This window comes from Nematostella vectensis, chromosome 6 (genome assembly GCF_932526225.1).
Source record: "Nematostella vectensis chromosome 6, jaNemVect1.1, whole genome shotgun sequence".
In the NCBI taxonomy this organism is placed as follows: Eukaryota; Metazoa; Cnidaria; class Anthozoa; order Actiniaria; family Edwardsiidae; genus Nematostella; species Nematostella vectensis.
This window is the reverse complement of record NC_064039.1, coordinates 11,162,548-11,190,516: the sequence shown is the minus strand read 5'-3', so window position 1 is coordinate 11,190,516 and position 27,969 is coordinate 11,162,548. Positions and strand designations below refer to the sequence as shown.

The 27,969-nt window shown below is 39.3% G+C and overlaps 4 protein-coding genes and 2 long non-coding RNA genes across 6 annotated transcripts; 3 read left to right on the top strand and 3 right to left on the bottom strand.

The window, feature by feature from the left end:
- Positions 1–84: 84 nt before the first annotated feature.
- On the bottom strand, positions 85–3,957 carry LOC125568021 (EGF-like repeat and discoidin I-like domain-containing protein 3). The gene is made up of 4 exons (XM_048729287.1): positions 3,491–3,957; positions 2,980–3,094; positions 1,857–2,191; positions 85–1,080 (listed from the first exon to the last, which is right to left on the bottom strand). The coding sequence occupies exons 1-4, from the start codon at positions 3,824–3,826 to the stop codon at positions 934–936; spliced, it is 933 nt and encodes a 310-aa protein (XP_048585244.1). The 5' UTR covers positions 3,827–3,957; the 3' UTR covers positions 85–933.
- A 3,607-nt stretch (positions 3,958–7,564) lies between these two features.
- On the bottom strand, positions 7,565–11,270 carry LOC5501714 (EGF-like repeat and discoidin I-like domain-containing protein 3). The gene is made up of 4 exons (XM_048729286.1): positions 10,802–11,270; positions 10,291–10,405; positions 9,168–9,502; positions 7,565–8,430 (listed from the first exon to the last, which is right to left on the bottom strand). The coding sequence occupies exons 1-4, from the start codon at positions 11,135–11,137 to the stop codon at positions 8,284–8,286; spliced, it is 933 nt and encodes a 310-aa protein (XP_048585243.1). The 5' UTR covers positions 11,138–11,270; the 3' UTR covers positions 7,565–8,283.
- On the top strand, positions 9,496–10,754 carry LOC125568022. Its single transcript, XR_007312022.1, has 2 exons — positions 9,496–10,609; positions 10,692–10,754. It is a non-coding gene; the product is annotated as an uncharacterized LOC125568022 (long non-coding RNA).
- Positions 11,271–14,853: 3,583 nt separating the features above from the next.
- Positions 14,854–18,559, bottom strand: LOC116601143 (EGF-like repeat and discoidin I-like domain-containing protein 3). Its single transcript, XM_048729503.1, has 4 exons — positions 18,091–18,559; positions 17,580–17,694; positions 16,457–16,791; positions 14,854–15,719 (listed from the first exon to the last, which is right to left on the bottom strand). Exons 1-4 carry the CDS (start codon positions 18,424–18,426, stop codon positions 15,573–15,575), a joined length of 933 nt encoding a protein of 310 aa, XP_048585460.1. The 5' UTR covers positions 18,427–18,559; the 3' UTR covers positions 14,854–15,572.
- LOC125568091 lies at positions 16,785–18,920 on the top strand. Its single transcript, XR_007312078.1, has 2 exons — positions 16,785–17,898; positions 17,981–18,920. It is a non-coding gene; the product is annotated as an uncharacterized LOC125568091 (long non-coding RNA).
- Positions 18,921–23,532: 4,612 nt separating this feature from the next.
- On the top strand, positions 23,533–25,384 carry LOC116608936 (homeobox protein HMX3-A). Its single transcript, XM_032370013.2, has 2 exons — positions 23,533–23,952; positions 24,058–25,384. The coding sequence occupies exons 1-2, from the start codon at positions 23,721–23,723 to the stop codon at positions 24,489–24,491; spliced, it is 666 nt and encodes a 221-aa protein (XP_032225904.2). The 5' UTR covers positions 23,533–23,720; the 3' UTR covers positions 24,492–25,384.
- Positions 25,385–27,969: the final 2,585 nt, after the last annotated feature.

The following is a 27,969-nucleotide window of genomic DNA, read 5'->3' as shown; positions in this document are numbered from 1 at the left end:
CAAATTTTAACCTAAATAGGTTCTTATTTAGCGGGGTTCTAAATTGGTATTTTTAGGCTAACGTTCTTAAATTCTAGGTTCTTATAGCGGGTAAGGACTGTACTTTATTTTAGCCAATAGACAGGAGGATGAAATAGGTAGCAATCATGAATCACGGACCAAATTTCTCGCAATATTATGGATCATGGAGGTTTAGGAAACCCCTTCGCTTTTGCGTAAAACTATACTTTATTGGTGAGCAAAATCTACACTGAAGTCTACCTGCACTGCAGATTTAGGAAACCTTGTTAGGAAGGACACTTTTCTTCCAATGAAAGATATCTTCATATGTTTTGACAAGACTTTTTATCAAAGAGAGTTTTGCCCCGAAGGCATACATCTATACATTTCGACACCTTGTTAACATGGGCAGTTTTCACCGATGACAGGAGACATCTCTATACATTTTCTAGAATTGAAACACGTTTAAAGAGCACCCCGTTAAAGAGAACAGCTTTGTGGGTAGGAAACGGTGTCCTCATTAATACAGTCCTACTGTGCTGATTGTAGTGCGTAAGTGCTTTTTCCTGCAGCAGCAAGGTACCATTTGCTATAGCTGAAGAGGCGGATCCTGGATTTCTCGAAAGGGAGGGGTAAACTAATAGTGCAGGGGGTACCAAAACATACCATAATATTTATGCTCTTCTCTGACTTATGTCCTTCAGACACGTTTCTGTCTAGCCACAGGCTTATCCAGATTTCTGGATGTCTCTAAGAGCAAGCAACAATATAAATACTGAAATACACGTGAATAACATTTTTTCGTGGAATTTGGGTTTAAAGCTTAAAACTGAAAACAGCCAAGGAATGTACCTGTGCGGCAAATCTGATCTTCCTAGCTACTAAACAAACTTGGGGAGGGGGTAATCTGGATCCGCCCCACTGAGTTGCCTGTTAAGGAGGTGTGCAGCCGTAGAGTTCTGCTCTGAGTGACACGTAATTATGCCACGCCTGAGCTACGATTCTCACGGTTGTCGTCTTGATGTATGGGTCGAGAGTGTTAATGACGACCGTACTACCGTCACTGTTACCCTGGAATTGCTGGAAATTAAAAGAAAAGCTGTCAATGTTTTTTTTTTTTTCTGACATAAGAATTTTCAGTATTCTAAGTTCAGTGAAAGCAAGATAAAAACGTTTGGACGTGCTTTGGGGGTTGAGATCCTAAAATTAGTAACAGTTTGCAGACGCAACGGTAGAAAGAAAAGACCTGATAATAATCCACTAAATTCCCTCTAATTTGGCTGAATTGTGACTTGTTTTTGGACGTCGGGTATGTTTTGGCCAGCGCTCCGGGGACTGTTTGCGTGCCACAGGGTAGTAGCTTAGACTACGCAACGTAACTTGACCGGTGAGGAGAGCGCGTCGCCCCTGCAGACAGTTAATAGGTCATCTGAGATGCTTCATTCCACCGTAGGTCTTCCAAGAACGAGGGCCTATATAATTTATCATAGGGTATCATTTATGCCTCTTTTAATCTAGTATTTCCCTTAGGTCTCTTCTATACTACTATTCCATGTACCCTCGTCCTTAAACTGATTTAAATATGGATACATAGTTCGGCAAATCCTTTTTTTCGGTATGCTAGCACACTTGGTGTATAGGGGTGGAGTAGGGATGGGGTGGCGGTTTGGCCTTTTCGATGTTCTTATTCTTTATTTCCCCACCCTACCCTTCCCTGCACATTGGAACATGCGACCAACTGTTCTCTAACCTGCGGACTCGCTTTCACCCATAACTCACTCTGGGTCGGTAAGCAGGAGTGCAATTGAGATAGGATACTGTTGGGAATACCCCAGACAGGGCATCAAAAGTCTTACCTTAACAACGTCGTTCTCCAGGTAGCTATTCCACACATCACTCCCCTCTGGTAGGTACTGGATCGTATATCTCGTGATCCACTGATTACTAGGCACCCGACCCTGGGTCCCAACCCCAGTGATTATGTTCAGTGTCCCTAGACCTATCTGAAGATATTGCCCTACTTGATTTGAGTAAGCGGACCAGGCTCCGAAATTGTTTGAAAATGGATCATGTACCATGTTCAGTCTCCCGTAAGCTGGGGAGTGGTCATTCCTGTTTTCCCAGATGGATGATGCTTGTAGCAGGCTGTCAGGAATTCGCCCGTCCTCCATGCCAAGAGGCGCTGAGCAGGCTGAAAGAAATAAATGACGTCTTGATATACCTGACAAGGGCGTGGCCAGGGGAAGGGGCAGGCCCCGCCCTCCCTTCGAGCAGCAAAAAATACAGTAAACGTATGAGACATTATTTAAGATACAGGAGGAAATGATAAAAACGGCTTTTTGGGCCCCCTCCTATAAAAAATCGTGGCTACGCTCCTGCCTGACCAGCTTGACAAGTGGCAAATGTAAATAATTACAGGGGAATATGGCGGGAAAATGTTTAATAATATTAAGGCCCATTGCAGTATACACTGAATTACGGGTCTGTCAGCAACAATTAAACAGCCAGCGATAAATAATGGGAAAATACGAATGTGTCATTGTTCTAACTGGCATTTCACAGTGACGAAGTGGTTGAATCTGCGGGTGGAGCCAACTGACGGGTAGCAAGTCTGGTGGCCAGATCTTAGATTCAAATTCGCTGACATGAAAATGTGTTTTGTAAATGGCATTTTATTTCACATTCTTTGACATTCCTGAGCTCTAGCAAATGGGCAATTAGTTGCAACTTGTTCTACTTTTTCACCAACAGACCAAGATAAACAAAGAAAGTCCCCCTTGGACCCCAGTTTGACACCCGACTGGAGAAATCTAAATTTGTATACAGAAACATTTGAAGAAAAGCAGAATTAACTTCGTGCTAGAGAAATGCTCGCGGGTTAAATGCGAAGTGTACTTAAAGCGATTTGAGATGTCCTACGTGCATTTACACGGAAAACCCAAGTGACTGTTCTCCTATGGACGGTCAGATATATTATACATTTCTGGCAGGCCTTGCCGGCGTATAGCGGAGGGCAAGCGCATCTGAAGTCTCCGTCTCGGTATGATGGGTAACACGTCCCTCCATGGAGACACGCCCCGCCAGCACACGGGCTCTAGGATAAAACAAGATGGCACCACATTGATACATAAGCGCTCGGGCACTAGGATGACAAAGCTTTTATAAACGCAAAAACATAAACACGGTCATTTGCCATGTAAACATATCACGGGCTCTATAAGATAAAGACAACCACAAGATACAGGTACACGGCCGGGATCAATAAAAAACATTTCTCGTTAACCACAAAAACTATAAGGTACGGTTTAATTTTGAGGTTTTCACGTTGATACATGAGCACGGTTTAGTATTTGAGTTGTCATATTTCTATTTATATTTAGACATCAGTACGATTGAATTTTGAGACAGAATACATCAATATCGTTGAACCAGAAGCACTAAACTAGATAGAGACCGTGACAGTTGAAAATCCAAGATAAAGAATGTTTACCTGTATGCTGTAGTGGATCGAGGTCTCGTTGCCGCTGATGAACTTCATCGACTCGTTGTATTTATCGGTGGAAAGAAGACCACACCAGTGCAAAGCATTAGAGTTCGGCTGAGCCGCCATGTTGATGGATAAACACGCATTGTTGTCTTTGCATTTTTTCACACAATGTTCTTCTCCTTCCACGAAGTGACTGACTAGGGTTGTTACATTGAGGTACGAACTCTCGTGCTTGATAAAGTTCGCAAAGTTGAACTCAAAATCATCCCTTGTTATACCAGCTAGTGTGTCATGGCTTCGTGCAAAAGAAAGCACAGATACCAAAATATAGAAAAGCATTGTGTGATTTTTGAACTTGGTAATTATTACCAGTTAAGTTTGTATGACTTCTTGAATTTTGTTTTTTCTTTTCAGATGAAAGTTTGGCGAATGAGAGAGGCTGCAATTGATGAGTTGACACTAGTCATTATTAATTCATTGCAAAACTTTAAGAACGAACTATTTACCCAGTTACTGGAATAATAAATTATTGAAAGACAATATATATATAAAGACAATATATATATATATATATATATATTCCTGCAATTATTTTTCTCTTTTAAAGTCCTTTAAAAGTTTCTGCATAGTTTAATCGAGTTTAAACCAAGTGCCATTTTTGTTCAAAACATTCTTCAACCTAATATCATAAATGTACTTTATTCAGATTTTGTTTGCCAGTAGCCTAGAAACCCGAATAGCGTGTGCAAACAATCAGTATGGTTCCTGTTAAAACACTGAATCGGTTTCTAAATTGTAAATTTGACAGTTTATTTTATTTAAGAAATACAAGAAAAGAAAAAAAGTAAAAAGATGAAAGAAAAAAAGAAAAGAAGAAAATGGAATAAGCAAAAGATTGAAAATGAACATTAAGAAAAATAATAGCTTATGTACACCAGGCATATAAATCTCATTTTATTTCATATTTATTATTTATAATACTGGCCCTGAATAGCAATTGCTAACTGCTAACCGTTTTTGCAAGAAACGTTTAAAACAAAACGTCTTACAAAAATTTAAATAAGTTCTCTTTGATATTCAAACTACCCCCAATATTAGTGTTTTATAATATGTTTGCTTAGAGTAGCGAAAAAATGCATATTTCTTGCTTTTTTGTGGTTCTAGTGTTAAAAAACCCAGCGATTGTCTGCGCGAAGTAAATGAAATTGAGCGAATATGTACATTTGGAAATGCTTTCAAGTCAAGAAAATAAATCACAAAAATCGGACATTCTTCCTAAAATTCATCTATGTTTTCTTGTACTTGTATCTTTTATACAGTTATATTTGTAGCAATTTGTTCCCAAAGCAAAGGTTTCAGTTCGTGTAATATTACGGTCAGTAGTGCAATGTGCCAAAATTTGAACAACTGCTTTTAAGCAACAGAAAGATTACAAAAGGTTTATGTGAATTGATAACGGGATAAAATACCTCTCGATTCAAATATAAAACGACGACAAAGTCCTATCAAAGTTCTATGCTTTGACAATTCAAAAACTCGATCAGGAGTTGAAACGGCAAATAATCAAATAAAATTTCGAATAATGAACTTTAATAATTGGCCCTATCCCTCACCAAGTGGGGAGAATATGCAAAAGCCGAGCAATGTTTGTTTATTTTAATGTTAATATAGCTTGTTGAACTAGAAAACAACCAGGAAAGACCCGAGTGACTATGATTGACCCCGAGTGACCAGGTGACCACGAAAGACCCGGGTAACCACGAAAGACCCGGGTGACCACGAAAGACCCGAGTGACCACCACGTAAGTTTTCTTGGATTTTCTTTCTTTCCCCGGTAGAAGCTCACGTTAACTTTGCAGCAGTGGCCCTTTTTATGGTCATCTATTCTAACGATTACCATCAAACTCCATGTGAACTCCCGCTAACTCGAACTCCCGTAAAGTCAAATTCTTAGTAGTGATTCAAAATGTGTTTGATCAGTTTGCATGCTCTCCTTTACCTCTGTATTAGAATCGTTAACGTCATCATCATCATTATTATCGGATGACCCCCTCTAGCGCCCTTGAAGCCGTATTTTTTTTTAAATATTTTAATTGTTTTAAACATCTTATTTATGTTCCAAAGAGCACATTCTTGGGGATGGAGTACAAGAAAACAAAACCAGATTATATTATATAGTTTTAAATCACAACCAATGAGACCAGAATAGATGCAACAAATGGCGGACGTTTCAAGTCTGCTTAAGTAAATGAGTGGCTAATAATGGGATTTCTTGAGCACTCCTTCTAGAGTAGATTACCGTCTGTGACATTTTAAACAGGGGCGTAATTTTTGTCATATAAAATCAGTAAGGGAGCGAACATTTGATCTCTATCTGTCGAGTTGGCAACGAGCTTTTCCAAATACTTTAAACAGCCAAAACTTTAAAAACAAGTTTTGAACAAGCGAACATTGGCTAATGGAGACACGCCGACGTTGTAGCGAAACCCAAATTACCGCGATAACAATTTTGGAATTAAAAATCCTGCTAACGAAGCGAGGACGGAAAAAAAATAACGACTGGCAGATTACAGATCCAAGATGGCGGACGAAATCGGCGAGCAAAAATGTTACGAATTTTCACAGACATAGAAGGACCTATCCATACTGCATTTCTTGCCTGTAAAATTCCATGTGCACATGACAACTGCAGAAATAGCCTAAATACTTTCCTTGAGTTTGGAATTCGGCGTAAGGTCATGTGCGAATAGTGACTTCCTCGCTATTGAGCTTCTTCTAGGGAACATAAAGACAGTATGTGCTCGAATTATATATCTGAAAGTGTATATTTGTGATAAATACAATCCAGCCAGAGCAGTATGAGTTCAAATGAGTGCCAGAACACTCAGACCATCCAAATTCATTTCATGAAATGATGTATCGAGTTCACCAGTGTCGTCCGCCGTCTTGCGTTTTACGAAACGAAAATATCGTCTAATTGAACAGGGAACCACCGAAAATAAAACTAAATGGTTTACCACGAGTGTGTGTAGGTAGGCCCTTGGACTTGTGCGCAAAAAAAGTAAACAAAACGGTCATAAAAACGCTGCTTGCAAGATATTTGAAAAACCTGCAAGATATTTCCTGAGTTCTGCCAGACGTCAAGCGAGTTTCGACCCCGAAACCGCATCCTGACCGTCATGCATCGCGCGGCGTCTGGGTACGACACTGCGAAGGCAAGCTTACTCGTCCACGGGGCATTACCGGCATTAAAGTCAAGATTCACAGAAACACTGGAGGAAGAGATGGAAACGACTAAAAGATTCGCCGCTTATTGGAGCCTCTGGTACCCAGGCTACGAACGGAGAGGGGTTTCCGCAATAATAACACTAACGCCTGCATATAAGCCATAAGTAAGCCTATGGTCGCGTTTTTGGCGGCCATAAAATGTAACTGAAAAACTCTCTACTGGCTCAAGTTTGCTGGAAATGCAAGTATGGATCGGCGAGAAAAGCTTCAAAAACCATGCTAGAGCTGATACTTAACTAACAGTATTTGATTGAATGTGTCCTCAATAGCTTACACTACTTTCTCGCTTGTAAAAACCGGTTTGTCCAGGTTAGCCTAACAGGTTCTAACGGGTCTACTATTTTAAATTTTATGCTACTTAGGTTCTTAAATATAGGATCTTAAATATAAGTTAATCTACTAATGGCTGGTAGAAATGCGGTATTTATATTAATAATGTCAATACTGGCCTGACCTTCGTAACAATATGTTGTAATTCTAAAAGATTTTTCAATAGAATACATGTTTTTTGTTTTTTTTTTTTAAAAAAGAAAAGGACCTAGAATACATGTTTATTTTAAAAAAAGGACCTGTTCCAAATTTTAACCTAAATAGGTTCTTATTTAGCGGAGTTCTAAATTTGAATTTCTAGGCTAACGTTCTGAAATTCTAGGTTCTTATAGCGTGTAAGGACTGTACTTTATTTTAGCCAATAGACAGGAGGATGAAATAGGTAGCAATCATGAATCACGGACCAAATTTCTCGCAATATTATGGATCATGGAGGTTTAGGAAACCCCTTCGCTTTTGCGTAAAACTATACTTTATTGGTGAGCAAAATCTACACTGAAGTCTACCTGCACTGCAGATTTAGGAAACCTTGTTAGGAAGGACAGTTTTCTTCCGATGAAAGATATCTTCATATGTTTTGACAAGACTTTTTATCAAAGAGAGTTTTGCCCCGAAGACATACATCTATACATTTCGACACCTTGTTAACATGGGCAGTTTTCTCCGATGACAGGAGACATCTCTATACATTTTCTAGAATTGAAACAGGTTTAAAGAGCACCCCGTTAAAGAGAACAGCTTTGTGGGTAGGAAACGGTGTCCTCATTAATACAGTCCTACTGTGCTGATTGTAGTGCGTAAGTGCTTTTTCCTGCAGCAGCAAGGTACCATTTGCTATAGCTGAAGAGGCGGATCCTGGATTTCTCGAAAAGGAGGGGTAAACCAATAGTGCAGGGGGTACCAAAATATACCATAATATTTATACTCTTCTCTGACTTATGTCCTTCAGACACATTTCTGTCTAGCCACAGGCTTATCCAGATTTCTGGATGTCTCTAAGAGCAAACAACAATATAAATACTGGAATACACGTGAATAAAATTTTTTCGTGGAATTTGGGTTTAAAGCTTAAAACTGAAAACAGCCCAGGAATGTCCCTGTGCTGCAAATCTGATCTTCCTAGCTACTAAACAAACTTGGGGAGGGGGTAATCTGGATCCGCCCCACTGAGTTGCCTGTTAAGGAGGTGTGCAGCCGTAGAGTTCTGCTCTGAGTGACACGTGATTATGCCACGCCTGAGCTACGATTCTCACGGTTGTCGTCTTGATGTATGGGTCGAGAGTGTTAATGACGACCGTACTACCGTCACTGTTACCCTGGAATTGCTGGAAATTAAAAAAAAACTGTCAATGTTTTTTTTTCTGACATAAGAATTTTCAGTATTCTAAGTTCAGTGAAAGCAAGAAAAAAGCGTTTGGACGTGCTTTGGAGGTTGAGATCCTAAAATTAGTAACAGTTTGCAGACGCAACGGTAGAAGGAAAAGAACTGATAATAATCCACTAAATTCCCTCTAATTTGGCTGAATTGTGACTTGTTTTGGGACGTCGGGTATGTTTTGGCCAGCGCGCCGGGGACTACGCAACGTAACTTGACCGGTGAGGAGAGCGCGTCGCCCCTGCAGACAGTTAATAGGTCATCTGAGATGATTCATTCCACCGTAGGTCTTCCAAGAACCAGGGCCCATATAATTTATCATAGGGTATCATTTATGCCTCTTTTAATCTAGTATTTCCCTTTAGGTCTCTTCTATACTACTATTCCATGTACCCTCGTCCTTAAACTGATTTAAATATGGATACATAGTTCGGCAAATCCTTTTTTTCGGTATGCTAGCACACTTGGTGTATACGGGGTGGAGTAGGGATGGGGTGGCGGTTTGGCCTTTTCGATGTTCTTATTCTTTATTTCCCTACCCTTCCCTGCACATTGGAACATGCGACCAACTGTTCTCTAACCTGCGGACTCGCTTTCACCCATAACTCACTCTGGGTCGGTAAGCAGGAGTGCAATTGAGATAGGATACTATTGGGAATACCCCAGACAGGGCATCAAAAGTCTTACCTTAACAACGTCGTTCTCCAGGTAGCTATTCCACACATCACTTCCCTCTGGTAGGTACTGGATCGTATATCTCGTGATCCACTGATTACTAGGCACCCGACCCTGGGTCCCAACCCCAGTTATTATGTTCAGTGTCCCTAGACCTATCTGAAGATATTGCCCTACTTGATTTGAGTAAGCGGACCAGGCTCCGAAATAGTTTGAAAATGGATCATGTACCATGTTCAGTCTCCCGTAAGCGGGGGAGTGGTCATTCCTGTTTCCCCAGATGGAGGATGCTTGTAGCAGGCTGTCAGGAATTCGCCCGTCCTCCATGCCAAGAGGCGCTGAGCAGGCTGAAAGAAATAAATGACGTCTTGATATACCTGACAAGGGCGTGGCCAGGGGAAGGGGCAGGCCCCGCCCTCCCTTCGAGCAGCAAAAAATACAGTAAACGTATGAGACATTATTTAAGATACAGGAGGAAATGAAAAAAACCGCGTTTTGGGCCCCCTCCTTTTAAAAATCGTGGCTACGCTTCTTCCTGACCAGCTTGACAAGTGGCAAATGTAAATAATTACAGGGGGATATGGCGGGAAAATGTTTAATAATATTAAGGCCCATTGCAGTATACACTGAATTACGGGTCTGTCAGCAACAATTAAACAGCCAGCGATAAATAATGGGAAAATACGGATGTGTCATTGTTCTAACTGGCATTTCACAGTGACGAAGTGGTTGAATCTGCGGGTGGAGCCAACCGACGGGTAGCAAGTCTGGTGGCCAGATCTTAGATTCAAATTCGCTGACATGAAAATGTGTTTTGCAAATGGCATTTTATTTCACATTCTTTGACATTCCTGAGCTCTAGCAAATGGGCAATTAGTTGCAACTTGTTCTACGTTTTCACCAACAGACCAAGATAAACAAAGAAAGTCCCCCTTGGACCCCAGTTTGACACCCGACTGGAGAAATCTAAATTTGTATAAAGAAACATTTGAAGAAAAGCAGAATTAACTTCGTGCTAGAGAAATGCTCGCGGGTTAAATGCGAAGTGTACTTAAAGCGATTTGAGATGTCCTACGTGCATTTACACGGAAAACCCAAGTGACTGTTCTCCCATGGACGGTCAGATATATTATACATTTCTGGCAGGCCTTGCCGGCGTATAGCGGAGGGCAAGCGCATCTGAAGTCTCCGTCTCGGTATGATGGGTAACACCTCCCTCCATGGAGACACGCCCCTCCAGCACACGGGCTCTAGGATAAAACAAGATGGCACCACATTGATACATAAGCGCTCGGGCACTAGAACGACAAAGCTTTTATAAACGCAAAAACATAAACACGGTCATTTGCCATGTAAACATATCACGGGCTCTATAAGATAAAGACAACCACAAGATACAGGTACACGGCCGGGATCAATAAAAAACATTTCTCGTTAACCACAAAAACTATAAGGTTCGGTTTAATTTTGAGGTTTTCACGTTGATACATGAGCACGGTTTAGTATTTGAGTTGTCATATTTCTATTTATATTTAGACATCAGTACGATTGAATTTTGAGACAGAATACATCAATATCGTTGAATCAGAAGCACTAAACTAGATAGAGACCGTGACAGTTGAAAATCCAAGATAAAGAATGTTTACCTGTATGCTGTAGTGGATCGAGGTCTCGTTGCCGCTGATGAACTTCATCGACTCGTTGTATTTATCGGTGGAAAGAAGACCACACCAGTGCAAAGCATTAGAGTTCGGCTGAGCCGCCATGTTGATGGATAAACACGCATTGTTGTCTTTGCATTTTTTCGCACAATGTTCTTCTCCTTCCACGAAGTGACTGACTAGGGTTGTTACATTGAGGTACGAACTCTCGTGCTTGATAAAGTTCGCAAAGTTGAACTCAAAATCATCCCTTGTTATACCAGCTAGTGTGTCATGGCTTCGTGCAAAAGGAAGCACAGATACCAAAATATAGAAAAGCATTGTGTGATTTTTGAACTTGGTAATTATTACCAGTTAAGTTTGTAAGAATTCTTGAATTTTGGTTTTTCTTTTCAGATGAAAGTTTGGCGAATGAGAGAGGCTGCAATTGATGAGTTGACACTAGTCATTATTAATTCATTGCAAAACTTTAAGAACGAACTATTTACCCAGTTACTGGAATCATAAATTATTGAAAGACAATATATATATATATATATATATTCCTGCAATTATTTTTCTCTTTTAAAGTCCTTTAAAAGTTTCTGCATAGTTTAATCAAGTGTAAACCAAGTGCCATATTTGTTTAAAACATTCTTCAACCTAATATCATAAATGTACTTTATTCAGATTTTGTTTGCCAGTAGCCTAGAAACCCGAATAGCGTATGCAAACAATCAGTATGGTTCCTGTTAAAACACTGAATCGGTTTCTAAATTGTAAATTTGACAGTTTATTTTATTTAAGAAATACAAGAAAAGAAAAAAAAGTAAAAAGATGAAAGAAAAAAAAAAAGAAGAAAATGGAATAAGCAAAACATTGAAAATGAACATTAAGAAAAATAATAGCTTATGTACACCAGGCATATAAATCTCATTTTATTTCATATTTATTATTTATAATACTGGCCCTGAATAGCAATTGCTAACTGCTAACCGTTTTTGCAAGAAACGTTTAAAACAAAACGTCTTACAAAAATTTAAATAAGTTCTCTTTGATATTCAAACTACCCCCAATATTAGTGTTTTATAATATGTTGGCTTAGAGTAGCGAAAAAATGCATATTTCTTGCTTTTTTTGTGGTTCTAGTGTTAAAAACCCAGCGATTGTCTGCGCGAAGTAAATGAAATTGAGCGAATATGTATACATTTGGAAATGCTTTCAAGTCAAGAAAATAAATCACAAAAATCGGACATTCTTCCTAAAATTCATCTATGTTTCCTTGTACTTGTATCTTTTATACAGTTATATTTGTAGCAATTTCTTCCCAAAGCAAAGGTTTCAGTTCGTGTAATATTACGCTCTGTAGTGCAATGTGCCAAAATTTGAACAACTGCTTTTAAGCAACAGAGAGATTACAAAAGGTTTATGTGAATTGATAACGGGATAAAATACCTCTCGATTCAAATATAAAACGACGACAAAGTCCTATCAAAGTTCTATGCTTTGACAATTCAAAAACTCGATCAGGAGTTGAAACGGCAAATAATCAAATAAAATTTCGAATAATGAACTTTAATTATTGGCCCTATCCCTCACCAAGTGGGGAGAATATGCAAAAGCCGAGCAATGTTTATTTTAATGTTAATATAGCTTGTTGAACTAGAAAACAACCAGGAAAGACCCGAGTGACTATGATTGACCCCGAGTGACCGGGTGACCACGAAAGACCCGGGTAACCACGAAAGACCCGGGTGACCACGAAAGACCCGAGTGACCACCACGTAAGTTTTCTTGGATTTTCTTTCTTTCCCCAGTAGAAGCTCACGTTAACTTTGCAGCAGTGGCCCTTTTTATGGTCATCTATTCTAACGATTACCATCAAACTCCATGTGAACTCCCGCTAACTCGAACTCCCGTAAAGTCAAATTCTTAGTAGTGGTTCAAAATGTGTTTGATTAGTTTGCATGCTCTCCTTTACCTCTGTATTAGAATCGTTAACGTCATCATCATCATTATTATCGGATGACCCCCTCTAGCGCCCTTGAAGCCGTATTTTTTTAAATATTTTAATTGTTTTAAACATCTTATTTATGTTCCAAAGAGCACATTCTTGGGGATGGAGTACAAGAAAACAAAACCAGATTATATTATATAGTTTTAAATCACAACCAATGAGACCAGAATAGATGCAACAAATGGCGGACGTTTCAAGTCTGCTTAAGTAAATGAGTGGCTAATAATGGGATTTCTTGAGCACTCCTTCTAGAGTAGATTACCGTCTGTGACATTTTAAACAGGGGCGTAATTTTTGTCATATAAAATCAGTAAGGGAGCGAACATTTGATCTCTATCTGTCGAGTTGGCAACGAGCTTTTCCAAATACTTTAAACAGCCAAAACTTTAAAAACAAGTTTTGAACAAGCGAACATTGGCTAATGGAGACACGCCGACGTTGTAGCGAAACCCAAATTACCGCGATAACAATTTTGGAAAAAAAAAATCCTGCTAACGAAGCGAGGACGGAAAAAAAAATAACGACTGTCAGATTACAGATCCAAGATGGCGGACGAAATCGGCGAGCAAAAATGTTACGAATTTTCACAGACGAAGGACCTATCCATACTGCATTTCTTGCCTGTAAAATTCCATGTGCACATGACAACTGCAGAAATAGCCTAAATACTTTCCTGGAGTTTGAAATTCGGCGTAAGGTCATGTGCGAATAGTGACTTCCTCGCTATTGAGCTTCTTCTAGGGAACATAAAAACAGTATGTGCTCGAATTATATATCTGAAAGTGTATATTTGTGATAAATACAATCCAGCCAGAGCAGTATGAGTTCAAATGAGTGCCAGAACACTCAGACCATCCAAATTCATTTCATGAAATGATGTATCGAGTTCAACAGTGTCGTCCGCCGTCTTGCGTTTTACGAAACGAAAATATCGTCTAATTGAACAGGGAACCACCGAAAATAAAACTAAATGGTTTACCACGAGTGTGTGTAGGTAGGCCCTTGGACTTGTGCTCAAAAAAAGTAAAAAAAAAACCGTCATAAAAACGCTGCTTGCAAGATATTTGAAAAACTTGCAAGATATTTCCTGAGTTCTGCCAGACGTCAAGCGAATTTCGACCCCGAAACCGCACCCTGACCGTCATGCATCGCGCGGCGTCTGGGTACGACACTGCGAAGGCAAGCTTACTCGTCCACGGGGCATTACCGGCATTAAAGTCAAGATTCACAGAAACACTGGAGGAAGAGATGGAAACGACTAAAAGATTCGCCGCTTATTGGAGCCTCTGGTACCCAGGCTACGAACGGAGAGGGGTTTCCGCAATAATAACACTTACGCCTGCATATAAGCCATAAGTAAGCCTATGGTCGCGTTTTTGGCGGCAATAAAATGTAACTGAAAAACTCTCTACTGGCTCAAGTTTGCTGGAAATGCAAGTATAGATCAGCGACAAAAGCTTCAAAAACCATGCTAGAGCTGATACTTAACTAACAGTATTTGATTGAATGTGTCCTCAATAGCTTACACTACTTTCTCGCTTGTAAAAACCGGTTTGTCCAGGTTAGCCTAACAGGTTCTAACGGGTCTACTATTTTAAATTTTATGCTACTTAGGTTCTTAAATATAGGATCTTAAATATAAGTTAATCTACTAATGGCTGGTAGAAATGCGGTATTTATATTAATAATGTCAATACTGGCCTGACCTTCGTAACAATATGTTGTAATTCTAAAAGATTTTTCAATAGAATACATGTTTTTTGTTTTTTTTTTTTAAAAAAGAAAAGGACCTAGAATACATGTTTATTTTAAAAAAAGGACCTGTTCCAAATTTTAACCTAAATAGGTTCTTATTTAGCGGAGTTCTAAATTTGAATTTCTAGGCTAACGTTCTGAAATTCTAGGTTCTTATAGCGTGTAAGGACTGTACTTTATTTTAGCCAATAGACAGGAGGATGAAATAGGTAGCAATCATGAATCACGGACCAAATTTCTCGCAATATTATGGATCATGGAGGTTTAGGAAACCCCTTCGCTTTTGCGTAAAACTATACTTTATTGGTGAGCAAAATCTACACTGAAGTCTACCTGCACTGCAGATTTAGGAAACCTTGTTAGGAAGGACAGTTTTCTTCCGATGAAAGATATCTTCATATGTTTTGACAAGACTTTTTATCAAAGAGAGTTTTGCCCCGAAGACATACATCTATACATTTCGACACCTTGTTAACATGGGCAGTTTTCTCCGATGACAGGAGACATCTCTATACATTTTCTAGAATTGAAACAGGTTTAAAGAGCACCCCGTTAAAGAGAACAGCTTTGTGGGTAGGAAACGGTGTCCTCATTAATACAGTCCTACTGTGCTGATTGTAGTGCGTAAGTGCTTTTTCCTGCAGCAGCAAGGTACCATTTGCTATAGCTGAAGAGGCGGATCCTGGATTTCTCGAAAAGGAGGGGTAAACCAATAGTGCAGGGGGTACCAAAATATACCATAATATTTATACTCTTCTCTGACTTATGTCCTTCAGACACATTTCTGTCTAGCCACAGGCTTATCCAGATTTCTGGATGTCTCTAAGAGCAAACAACAATATAAATACTGGAATACACGTGAATAAAATTTTTTCGTGGAATTTGGGTTTAAAGCTTAAAACTGAAAACAGCCCAGGAATGTCCCTGTGCTGCAAATCTGATCTTCCTAGCTACTAAACAAACTTGGGGAGGGGGTAATCTGGATCCGCCCCACTGAGTTGCCTGTTAAGGAGGTGTGCAGCCGTAGAGTTCTGCTCTGAGTGACACGTGATTATGCCACGCCTGAGCTACGATTCTCACGGTTGTCGTCTTGATGTATGGGTCGAGAGTGTTAATGACGACCGTACTACCGTCACTGTTACCCTGGAATTGCTGGAAATTAAAAAAAAACTGTCAATGTTTTTTTTTCTGACATAAGAATTTTCAGTATTCTAAGTTCAGTGAAAGCAAGAAAAAAGCGTTTGGACGTGCTTTGGAGGTTGAGATCCTAAAATTAGTAACAGTTTGCAGACGCAACGGTAGAAGGAAAAGAACTGATAATAATCCACTAAATTCCCTCTAATTTGGCTGAATTGTGACTTGTTTTGGGACGTCGGGTATGTTTTGGCCAGCGCGCCGGGGACTACGCAACGTAACTTGACCGGTGAGGAGAGCGCGTCGCCCCTGCAGACAGTTAATAGGTCATCTGAGATGATTCATTCCACCGTAGGTCTTCCAAGAACCAGGGCCCATATAATTTATCATAGGGTATCATTTATGCCTCTTTTAATCTAGTATTTCCCTTTAGGTCTCTTCTATACTACTATTCCATGTACCCTCGTCCTTAAACTGATTTAAATATGGATACATAGTTCGGCAAATCCTTTTTTTCGGTATGCTAGCACACTTGGTGTATACGGGGTGGAGTAGGGATGGGGTGGCGGTTTGGCCTTTTCGATGTTCTTATTCTTTATTTCCCTACCCTTCCCTGCACATTGGAACATGCGACCAACTGTTCTCTAACCTGCGGACTCGCTTTCACCCATAACTCACTCTGGGTCGGTAAGCAGGAGTGCAATTGAGATAGGATACTATTGGGAATACCCCAGACAGGGCATCAAAAGTCTTACCTTAACAACGTCGTTCTCCAGGTAGCTATTCCACACATCACTCCCCTCTGGTAGGTACTGGATCGTATATCTCGTGATCCACTGATTACTAGGCACCCGACCCTGGGTCCCAACCCCAGTTATTATGTTCAGTGTCCCTAGACCTATCTGAAGATATTGCCCTACTTGATTTGAGTAAGCGGACCAGGCTCCGAAATAGTTTGAAAATGGATCATGTACCATGTTCAGTCTCCCGTAAGCGGGGGAGTGGTCATTCCTGTTTCCCCAGATGGAGGATGCTTGTAGCAGGCTGTCAGGAATTCGCCCGTCCTCCATGCCAAGAGGCGCTGAGCAGGCTGAAAGAAATAAATGACGTCTTGATATACCTGACAAGGGCGTGGCCAGGGGAAGGGGCAGGCCCCGCCCTCCCTTCGAGCAGCAAAAAATACAGTAAACGTATGAGACATTATTTAAGATACAGGAGGAAATGAAAAAAACCGCGTTTTGGGCCCCCTCCTTTTAAAAATCGTGGCTACGCTTCTTCCTGACCAGCTTGACAAGTGGCAAATGTAAATAATTACAGGGGGATATGGCGGGAAAATGTTTAATAATATTAAGGCCCATTGCAGTATACACTGAATTACGGGTCTGTCAGCAACAATTAAACAGCCAGCGATAAATAATGGGAAAATACGGATGTGTCATTGTTCTAACTGGCATTTCACAGTGACGAAGTGGTTGAATCTGCGGGTGGAGCCAACCGACGGGTAGCAAGTCTGGTGGCCAGATCTTAGATTCAAATTCGCTGACATGAAAATGTGTTTTGCAAATGGCATTTTATTTCACATTCTTTGACATTCCTGAGCTCTAGCAAATGGGCAATTAGTTGCAACTTGTTCTACGTTTTCACCAACAGACCAAGATAAACAAAGAAAGTCCCCCTTGGACCCCAGTTTGACACCCGACTGGAGAAATCTAAATTTGTATAAAGAAACATTTGAAGAAAAGCAGAATTAACTTCGTGCTAGAGAAATGCTCGCGGGTTAAATGCGAAGTGTACTCAAAGCGATTTGAGATGTCCTACGTGCATTTACACGGAAAACCCAAGTGACTGTTCTCCCATGGACGGTCAGATATATTATACATTTCTGGCAGGCCTTGCCGGCGTATAGCGGAGGGCAAGCGCATCTGAAGTCTCCGTCTCGGTATGATGGGTAACACCTCCCTCCATGGAGACACGCCCCTCCAGCACACGGGCTCTAGGATAAAACAAGATGGCACCACATTGATACATAAGCGCTCGGGCACTAGAACGACAAAGCTTTTATAAACGCAAAAACATAAACACGGTCATTTGCCATGTAAACATATCACGGGCTCTATAAGATAAAGACAACCACAAGATACAGGTACACGGCCGGGATCAATAAAAAACATTTCTCGTTAACCACAAAAACTATAAGGTTCGGTTTAATTTTGAGGTTTTCACGTTGATACATGAGCACGGTTTAGTATTTGAGTTGTCATATTTCTATTTATATTTAGACATCAGTACGATTGAATTTTGAGACAGAATACATCAATATCGTTGAATCAGAAGCACTAAACTAGATAGAGACCGTGACAGTTGAAAATCCAAGATAAAGAATGTTTACCTGTATGCTGTAGTGGATCGAGGTCTCGTTGCCGCTGATGAACTTCATCGACTCGTTGTATTTATCGGTGGAAAGAAGACCACACCAGTGCAAAGCATTAGAGTTCGGCTGAGCCGCCATGTTGATGGATAAACACGCATTGTTGTCTTTGCATTTTTTCGCACAATGTTCTTCTCCTTCCACGAAGTGACTGACTAGGGTTGTTACATTGAGGTACGAACTCTCGTGCTTGATAAAGTTCGCAAAGTTGAACTCAAAATCATCCCTTGTTATACCAGCTAGTGTGTCATGGCTTCGTGCAAAAGGAAGCACAGATACCAAAATATAGAAAAGCATTGTGTGATTTTTGAACTTGGTAATTATTACCAGTTAAGTTTGTAAGAATTCTTGAATTTTGGTTTTTCTTTTCAGATGAAAGTTTGGCGAATGAGAGAGGCTGCAATTGATGAGTTGACACTAGTCATTATTAATTCATTGCAAAACTTTAAGAACGAACTATTTACCCAGTTACTGGAATCATAAATTATTGAAAGACAATATATATATATATATATATATTCCTGCAATTATTTTTCTCTTTTAAAGTCCTTTAAAAGTTTCTGCATAGTTTAATCAAGTGTAAACCAAGTGCCATATTTGTTTAAAACATTCTTCAACCTAATATCATAAATGTACTTTATTCAGATTTTGTTTGCCAGTAGCCTAGAAACCCGAATAGCGTATGCAAACAATCAGTATGGTTCCTGTTAAAACACTGAATCGGTTTCTAAATTGTAAATTTGACAGTTTATTTTATTTAAGAAATACAAGAAAAGAAAAAAAAGTAAAAAGATGAAAGAAAAAAAAAAGAAGAAAATGGAATAAGCAAAACATTGAAAATGAACATTAAGAAAAATAATAGCTTATGTACACCAGGCATATAAATCTCATTTTATTTCATATTTATTATTTATAATACTGGCCCTGAATAGCAATTGCTAACTGCTAACCGTTTTTGCAAGAAACGTTTAAAACAAAACGTCTTACAAAAATTTAAATAAGTTCTCTTTGATATTCAAACTACCCCCAATATTAGTGTTTTATAATATGTTGGCTTAGAGTAGCGAAAAAATGCATATTTCTTGCTTTTTTTGTGGTTCTAGTGTTAAAAACCCAGCGATTGTCTGCGCGAAGTAAATGAAATTGAGCGAATATGTACATTTGGAAATGCTTTCAAGTCAAGAAAATAAATCACAAAAATCGGACATTCTTCCTAAAATTCATCTATGTTTCCTTGTACTTGTATCTTTTATACAGTTATATTTGTAGCAATTTGTTCCCAAAGCAAAGGTTTCAGTTCGTGTAATATTACGGTCAGTAGTGCAATGTGCCAAAATTTGAACAACTGCTTTTAAGCAACAGAGAGATTACAAAAGGTTTATAAAATATAAAACGACGACAAAGTCCTATCAAAGTTCTATGCTTTGACAATTCAAAAACTCGATCAGGAGTTGAAACGGCAAATAATCAAATAAAATTTCGAATAATGAACTTTAATTATTGGCCCTATCCCTCACCAAGTGGGGAGAATATGCAAAAGCCGAGCAATGTTTATTTTAATGTTAATATAGCTTGTTGAACTAGAAAACAACCAGGAAAGACCCGAGTGACTATGATTGACCCCGAGTGACCGGGTGACCACGAAAGACCCGGGTAACCACGAAAGACCCGGGTGACCACGAAAGACCCGGGTGACCACGAAAGACCCGAGTGACACCACGTAAGTTTTCTTGGATTTTCTTCTTTCCCCGGTAGAAGCTCACGTTAACTTTGCAGCAGTGGCCCTTTTTATGGTCATCTATTCTAACGATTACCATCAAACTCCATGTGAACTCCCGCTAACTCGAACTCCCGTAAAGTCAAATTCTTAGTATTGATTCAAAATGTGTTTGATCAGTTTGCATGCTCTCCTTTACCTCTGTATTAGAATCGTTAACATCATCATCATCATTATTATCGGATGACCCCCTCTAGCGCCCTTGAAGCCGTATTTTTTTAAATATTTTAATTGTTTTAAACATCTTATTTATGTTCCAAAGAGCACATTCTTGGGGATGGAGTACAAGAAAACAAAACCAGATTATATTATATAGTTTAAAATCACAACCAATGAGACCAGAATAGATGCAACAAATGGCAGACGTTTCAAATCTGCTTAAGTAAATGAGTGGCTAATAATGGGATTTCTTGAGCACTCCTTCTAGAGTAGATTACCGTCTGTGACATTTTAAACAGGGGCGTAATTTTTGTCATATAAAATCAGTAAGGGAGCAAACATTTGATCTCTATCTGTCGAGTTGGCAACGAGCTTTTCCAAATACTTTAAACAGCCAAAACCTTAAAAACAAGTTTTGAACAAGCGAACATTGGCTAATGGAGACACGCCGACGTTGTAGCGAAACCCAAATTACCGCGATAACAATTTTGGAAAAAAAAATCCTGCTAACCCCCCCCCCCCCCCCCCCCCCCGTCGTATCGTCTATCCCACACTATCAAACAACCTACTTCCTTTCTCCTTTGTGCACCATATATCCCTTAGAAATAGGTTAGCTGACATTTCCAATTAAGCGCGTAGCTCCTCCCACTCGAATCCCCCTCCTATCAATCAAGAATGTTAAGTGCGCACATTCATCAAATCAGAGGCCTCGGACCAAAGGGTAAACCAGTGCACATGGATAACTACAAGGACAGTTACAAATGTCTTAGTATGACCCTCCTCATCTAGATCCTTTCTTTGTAGATGGTTTACCTCATTATATTATGACTCTTTGCTCTATCGAAGTATTCTTGTCATATCTCGTTATACTGAGAGTCTCAAGTATTCTATTTACATTCGTGCAAACAAAGACTAAAAGGAACCATGCACCAATTTAGTCATGAACAACCAGCATCACGTACCAGTGCAATCCAAGGGGTCTTTCTTAGCTAAATATCGATAGTAAATCGAGAATATTCTATGTATATAGCTTTAGTAGTCGGATGAGATACCCAAATTTTTCTAAGGTAGCAAAAAACTCTAATTTATTGTACAGTGTACGGGAACTTAAACCTTCCTTTTTTTATGACCCAAGACCGATGCTCACGCGCAATGAAACGATAGAAAAAATCTAGGGTTCAAAGTTACCGCAAGGCCCAATTCAAACAAACGAGGACAATAACATATTTATTATACAGGGTTTTGAGAAAGTGTGTTGCGTTGTTTCTGAGGGGCCGTACGGGGATGTTAATGAACCAATAAGAGCGCACTGTAGTTGTGCAATAAGAGAAGAAGTGCGTCGTGTCCTTGTGAACTCTAGTGGTTAACAACTGCTGACGAGGAAGGGATGTTTTTTTCTTGACATACTTATGAAAGTAGATTGATATTAATTCATTCGTTTCTGAAACAAAACCCTATCTAAAGAATGGTTTAAATATGTTGAGTCATGTTTCTGAATTAAATGGATACAGAATTAGAAAAATACAAAACGAAATGTAAACTAGACAGGGTACGGAAATAAGTAATATTTGCTTGCTTAAAAAAAATAATAGTGATTTCTTCTTTATGGGATGTTTTGATGAGTCTTCTAGAAATCAAAAAGCGAAAAGCGTTAAGAGTAAATTAGCCTCGGGCATGTAAGTTTAATCACCTGATTCCTTAACTAAACACCTAGCTCGTACGTTGAATTGATCATGTTCTGAGGAGGTGAACTAAATTGGCGAAAATAGTGGTTAAGAGGTCCTATCCTAAAGTTCAAACTTGTCTAAGCCTGTCTTGTATGTAATCCCGTATAATAGCTGGGCCTTAATATGTTTGTCTAAGCCTGAAGTTGCTTTTAAAACGATTATGACAGAAGACCTCCCGTTGTCTTAGTGTCTAGAGCTATCAAATAACTCTTTCCATCATTTAATTACATCCAAACACCTAAAAACAACTTCGCAAGTTCGCACTTGTTTCACACATAACTATAATAACGCAATATCAAGAAAAAACAGTTAAAATTTACGGTTTTGGTCGTGTTTTTCCTATTTATTCCAAGCAGTTTCGGCAACAGACGTTTAGTGTATGCTGAATTGGTTTAGTTCATCGCCTGAAGCTATACCGTCGCTCTTTGTTCGCTAACCTCCAACACCAATAAACACTGCAAACAATCGCTTTACTTTGTGAATTTACCGAGGCCGCAAAATCCCATTAAGTAAAGATGGCGTTACTCTACGCTACTAAAGTAGGGATTATATGAATTGAATTCTAAAAACAGCAGCGATTTACAGAATTTTGGCTTTGACAAAAATAAAATATTGTGAGATATGAATCAGCCATCACCCAGTAGATCATATTCCATTAGTGGTGCGCTCTCACATTTTAATTCTGGGCAATTTATCCTTTAATTGCTCACTTCAGCGTCAGATTTGCACTTGTACTTATGCGCCTTTCAAGTGGAATTCCTCGTGATTCACCGACCAGGAGATATCGTAAGCTAAGGAGCTTTATGGCCTTTATCGCTCTGGTCCAAGCGTTTAGCAACTACCAAACATCGCCTGACAGAAATAGTCAAAATCCGCTTGCGATAGGCTCGGCCTCATCCTCTCGAGCTCTTATCGGATGTTTGATAGCTCAAATTTAGAGCACACTAGAATACAGCTTTAAGTATTTTTACTTTACACTACAAACAGAATCGACGCAATCCTGATTCCGAATAAGAGTAATCTAGTCTGTGAAAGCAAGGCGCAAAGTGCGCCATTCACTTTCTGTTTTAACCTGCCCTTTCTGGTGAATAACACAAATCTATCTTTGTTTGTGATATGAAGGGAACTAATTGATCATTTTTATTTATTCTTAATATCGTCCCCTGCTGATAATCCGTTTTTCGCAAGATTAGTTAAAGTTAAGCAAAAACTCAATGAGCCGACAATATAGAGAGAATCCTATAAAGCCACATTGGACTGTTAGATGAATCATTTAAAGTAGTGAAGGTTCTCCTTCGTTTGGTGTTGATACTTCTTGAAAATGTGCCCGAGAGCCAGGCTAAGGGCCCCTTTCAGAAATAATTAGACCACTGATATGGTTCCTGAATAACCAAAGACTCCATACCGCCTCAAAATGAAAGTGTATCGGTTTCCGCTCATTGCTTAAGCGTCTCTTAAACGCGGCAATTGAGGCACGTAAGAAAAACTATTAAATAAGAGGTGTATTAGGAATGAGCAAAAGGCTGACTTGATTGACATAGAAATTAACCAAATTAGCGATCAAAACCCTCCTAAATTGCCCATGGCTTCATGACCACACGAGCCAATGACAAAGCAGCAAACAAGTGGCCTCGTCTTGGTCCGCCAATCACAAGTGAGAGTGAAAATTCTTGGAGCGCTCGCATTTGTCAGCAAATCCTTCTAATTACCCTTATCGTCAATCCAATCACGTTATTGATTTATTTAATATGTCATAGGAAGGCGGCAAGCTTAGATGGTATGACTGCTCATCTCACTGCACATCGCTGTCACAGATAGACTCCTAAGCGTTTGGTAGGAAACAGTTTCGATATCGACCAGTTCACGCGCGTGCTACGCCAAAACAGTCTCGATACAGAGACAGTAATTAGGTAATTGCGCTCAAAAGGATGACTTCAACCAGTACATGGCATGCTCATATCTACGACAATCCACCAAAACAACCGACCCCTTACTTTATAGCGACGATTCTAGGCCTCGACTCGTCTCATCTACCAGTGTTTGTGAACACTGAAAACTTAAAATCGCCAGACCTCAAGCAGAGAAAGAAACAGAAATCTGATTCAGACACGAGTGAGGAGCGAGAGGACAAAGAAGAAACCAGTCATCCGCGCTCGAAACGTAAGTACTGTACTTGCAAGCAATTCAAGTCGAGTTGGTACAGCACGGTGATAAGTGTCATAGATTTAATAGCGCCTTAATTCACGTTTGCTTCGACTATTGCAGAATCGTCCACAGAAAAATCCCACAACTCCTTACCCAAGAAATCTGCTACAAAAGGAAAGGGAGACAAGGAAATCGGAAAATGTAAGAAAAAAAAGAAAGCAAGGACCACTTTTACGGGTCGTCAAATTTTCGAGCTTGAAAAGCAATTTGAGGCGAAGAAGTATCTGACAGCCACGGAACGAAGTGATATGGCTTCACTTTTGAACGTTACAGAAACACAAGTAAAAATATGGTTCCAGAACCGTAGGACAAAATGGAAAAAGCAAGAGAAAGAGATTAATGAGGACGCGAACCATAATTCAGATGAACAGCGCACCGAGTGTGGTAATGAGAGCGACTCTAGCTCTCTAGCTGGGTCTATTGATAACAATAACAGCAACGATAGGAGTGAGAAAATGGACGAGGAAGGCATAGAAAGCTCTGATATGAGTTAAAACCTATTTCCTGTTTGGAAAAACATCAACTCATAAGTGAAATAATAATTACTGAAAGGCCAGTTTGTGGCGAGTTACAGAAAGAGGTCTACGTGTTAATTGTTCATTCAAGTTGCCATCACAATTCTTCTAATGTTAAAGACCGGTTAGGCTAAGATTTCTTCACGTAGCGGAGCCGTAGAAATTAACTATTGACCCAGAATTTTCGAAACACACCATTGAGTACAAAAGTTAAACCGTATCAAAAATAAGCAAATTATAATGGGAATTTATAGCGTATCTACGTCGCCGTGTTAAAGCGACGTGGGGTTTGAGGGCTGAAGATGTGTAATCGATGCTTGGCTGTCTCAATTACTTTAAAACGTTTGAGATGCAGGGCAATTAACGCTCAGCTTTCCCTTGATAGACGTACAATATGTAGCAAACGGAACTCTTATGACTAACAATGAGACTCTTGGGAAGTGTGATAATCTTTGTTTTAATACTGCAAGACTTCACGCAGTTCCTAAATAGAGTTTACACCTAACTGCTCAATCAGAATTTTTGTAAATCGAATACAAATAGCTTTACGCCACGGGAGAGAAACGCGTTTGTTTCGTGAATTGAGCTTTGATTCTCTATTTCAAAAACGTTTTGCCTCGAGGCTCGGTTTATGTTGCTTTTAATCGTTTTGTCTCCAATCGAATTAACTCTAGGGGTAAAATCACTCAGGCGAAATTCACGAAATAAAGACATGTACTAATTGATTTTCGTTTAAGACATACGTTAAAATGTACAAAAATTACCACCGACCGTGTTTCACAGTAGAATTCGGATTTATGTTTGAATGTAACCCGTGACTTGTCAGTACCCGTTTATGAATTTAATTTGAATTAAAGTGTTAGCGGTAGGTACTCCGTATGACTTTGTTATCATCCTACGGCCTGTGGCATTAGTCGGTGGTTTCCATCTTTCTAACGCGGCCATTGTATCAATTGAGGTTGTTTTCTTGAATGACCACCGCAGGCTGAAAATGAAGCCATGTTTTCTTGTTTGCGGCAGGTAATTAATGATCCTAGAGATATTCTCGCACAAAACACGCTCTCAATTGTATAAAAACGTGACTTCTTGGATCAAATTGTTCGCACTTTTAAATCGAACATAGAGAACAAAATCACGCTAGTTTTTTTAAACCTTCAATTCGTTTAACTTATTTTCATAGCTTTCCAAATCCCTGGCGGTCTAAAAGTCCCTCCTAGCATTTATCGTGACTTCATAAACAGCCGATTAGTAATTAGAAACAAATGGTTCCAGCTTGACTTAAATGAGCTGCGGCTGTTTTCACTTGCGAGGCAAAAACATTCAACTCTATCTTACAGTATTTTGCTACGACCTTCAATGCCCCTGAAATAGCCCGAGACCTTGACAGGAATCGCTCTGGGCGGGTTATCGCATCCTATTTAGTGGCACATTGATTTTGAATTAACTCGTGGCAGGGGCATTTAGAAAAGGCAGAATGACATCACTACCTGTGCTCTTTATCGCGATCTTTCTCAAACCTTTATCAAAATTGAAGTAATTATTAAGGATAGGAATTGACAGGAATTTGCGCTTTCGAACCTAGCTAAAGCAATTTTTAGATACTCGGGGGCGTAAAACGATGCCTGATGCAGGTTCAATGGAGCATTTATCACATGGTTGATTTGTTTTTCTTTCCGAGATGATGTGTTTTTCATTCTTTTTGGTACGCTCGTTAAAATAACGAATTATTCAGCATCGCTGTTATCTACACTTTTTTAGTGGAATAATAATCCTTTTACCAAGAAATCAAGTCACCAGGAGTTAGGAGTACAAACTCCTTTTGAAAAATCGAAACCGTACATCGTAATTGATTTTCAATCTCTTTTAATGTTCCTTTTCGTAATGATCGGCATTTGATAAGTCGTTGTTTCACGCAATTGTTATTGGAAAACCTGATGTGTAAATCTCAAAGCTGCTCTAGCAGATAAATCCGCAAAAACAATTTTCTGTAAATTATATCCTGAACTACGTACCATAAAAGGTTTAAGCCGCAAAACTCCATAGCATTTATACGAGTAAAACATAAGAAACACACCTTGCAAAAAATGTATCTATCTTTTTGGTGTTTTCATTTCCAGTAAGCCTTGCATGAAAACGAATAAAAAAGACAAAAAGAATAATGTTGGTAAACCACTGCATTCTTTTGCCTGATCGCTGTTTTATCATAATTACCTTATGAACAAAGAATGCGACTAAACCCCACCAATTCAGAGAAACCACGATGTTTTGCTATTAAAATCTCATTGCTTGCGCTTGCCTAATTGGGACATCAGTGGGGAATCGTACGAAGGATCATGTTACTCCGCTGTTCTACACTAACCTTTTTTTACTCGACTCTAGGAAGAAGACATCTAAAAATAAAATTTCATTTTTATTGTTTCTTTTTTTAAGATTCATCCCTAATTCATTGATATAAAAAACTCGCTATTCTTCTATCAGTTCCGAAAGCAGTAAGATAATTGCATAGTGACTGAGAGAGACGTTCGTAATTTGTTTTATGATTTTTTAAAGTCGTCCCAAGTGCACAAATGACAGATAAAAAAGACTGACAGTATTCGTAAATTATCGTTTTCTGTTGACAAAAGAATCGCTAGATATACAGGTAGTTTTTGCGTTGTGTTTGATCTACGTACAAATGTTCTTATGGGAAAAGACATATGTTCAAAGTCAAGCAGATTTATACTGTGGCCTCCATTACTCCATGTTTACATCTATTCTCAAATGTGCTCAATTGCACAATTTACTTAGCGCAGAAGGCTCCCAAAGAACTTCAAATGACTTCAATTCTAATCTTTTTTATTCATTACTGATTTACCACGGTTCTCGAATGTTTAATTGATTCAAGTGCTCTCAAAATCCATTATTTCGTTCCCATTTCCGTAGACTGTCTGTAGTGCCTCAGCATGAGTCCATTCTCTCAAGAAGTAAAACATTTGATTTCTAACCAGTTAGCGAGAACTCTATGCTTAAGTGGTCTCCAAGACGAGAGCTTGGAACAACAACAAAAGGAAATCACCGTGAGGTAACGCCAAGATTGTCGGATGTCGAGTGAAATGTTTGAAGTTACTTTGTCACTAAAAACGGCTCTAAACTTCAACAGTTTGATAGTTGCTGATAAATCTCCATGAGCGAGAGGCGATAAGCGATCATTAACACCGATTCCAACTGTCACAGTAAAAAATAGGTCAGAAACGTTTAGAATATTTCTTAGTTGATAAATTCGATCATTTCTACTACTTTAGCTTGTTTATTATTTTTTTCGTGATTCTAAAACACTATCAAGGAACGGCTATATTGCGGCATCGTTGAAAGCAAGAGAAGCAAATCCCGGCGAAAGAACGCCCTGATACGCAATACTAAGAACAATTAAATTGAATTATCTTATCCTTATTTTAAAGACCTATTTGGGCGTTGTTTT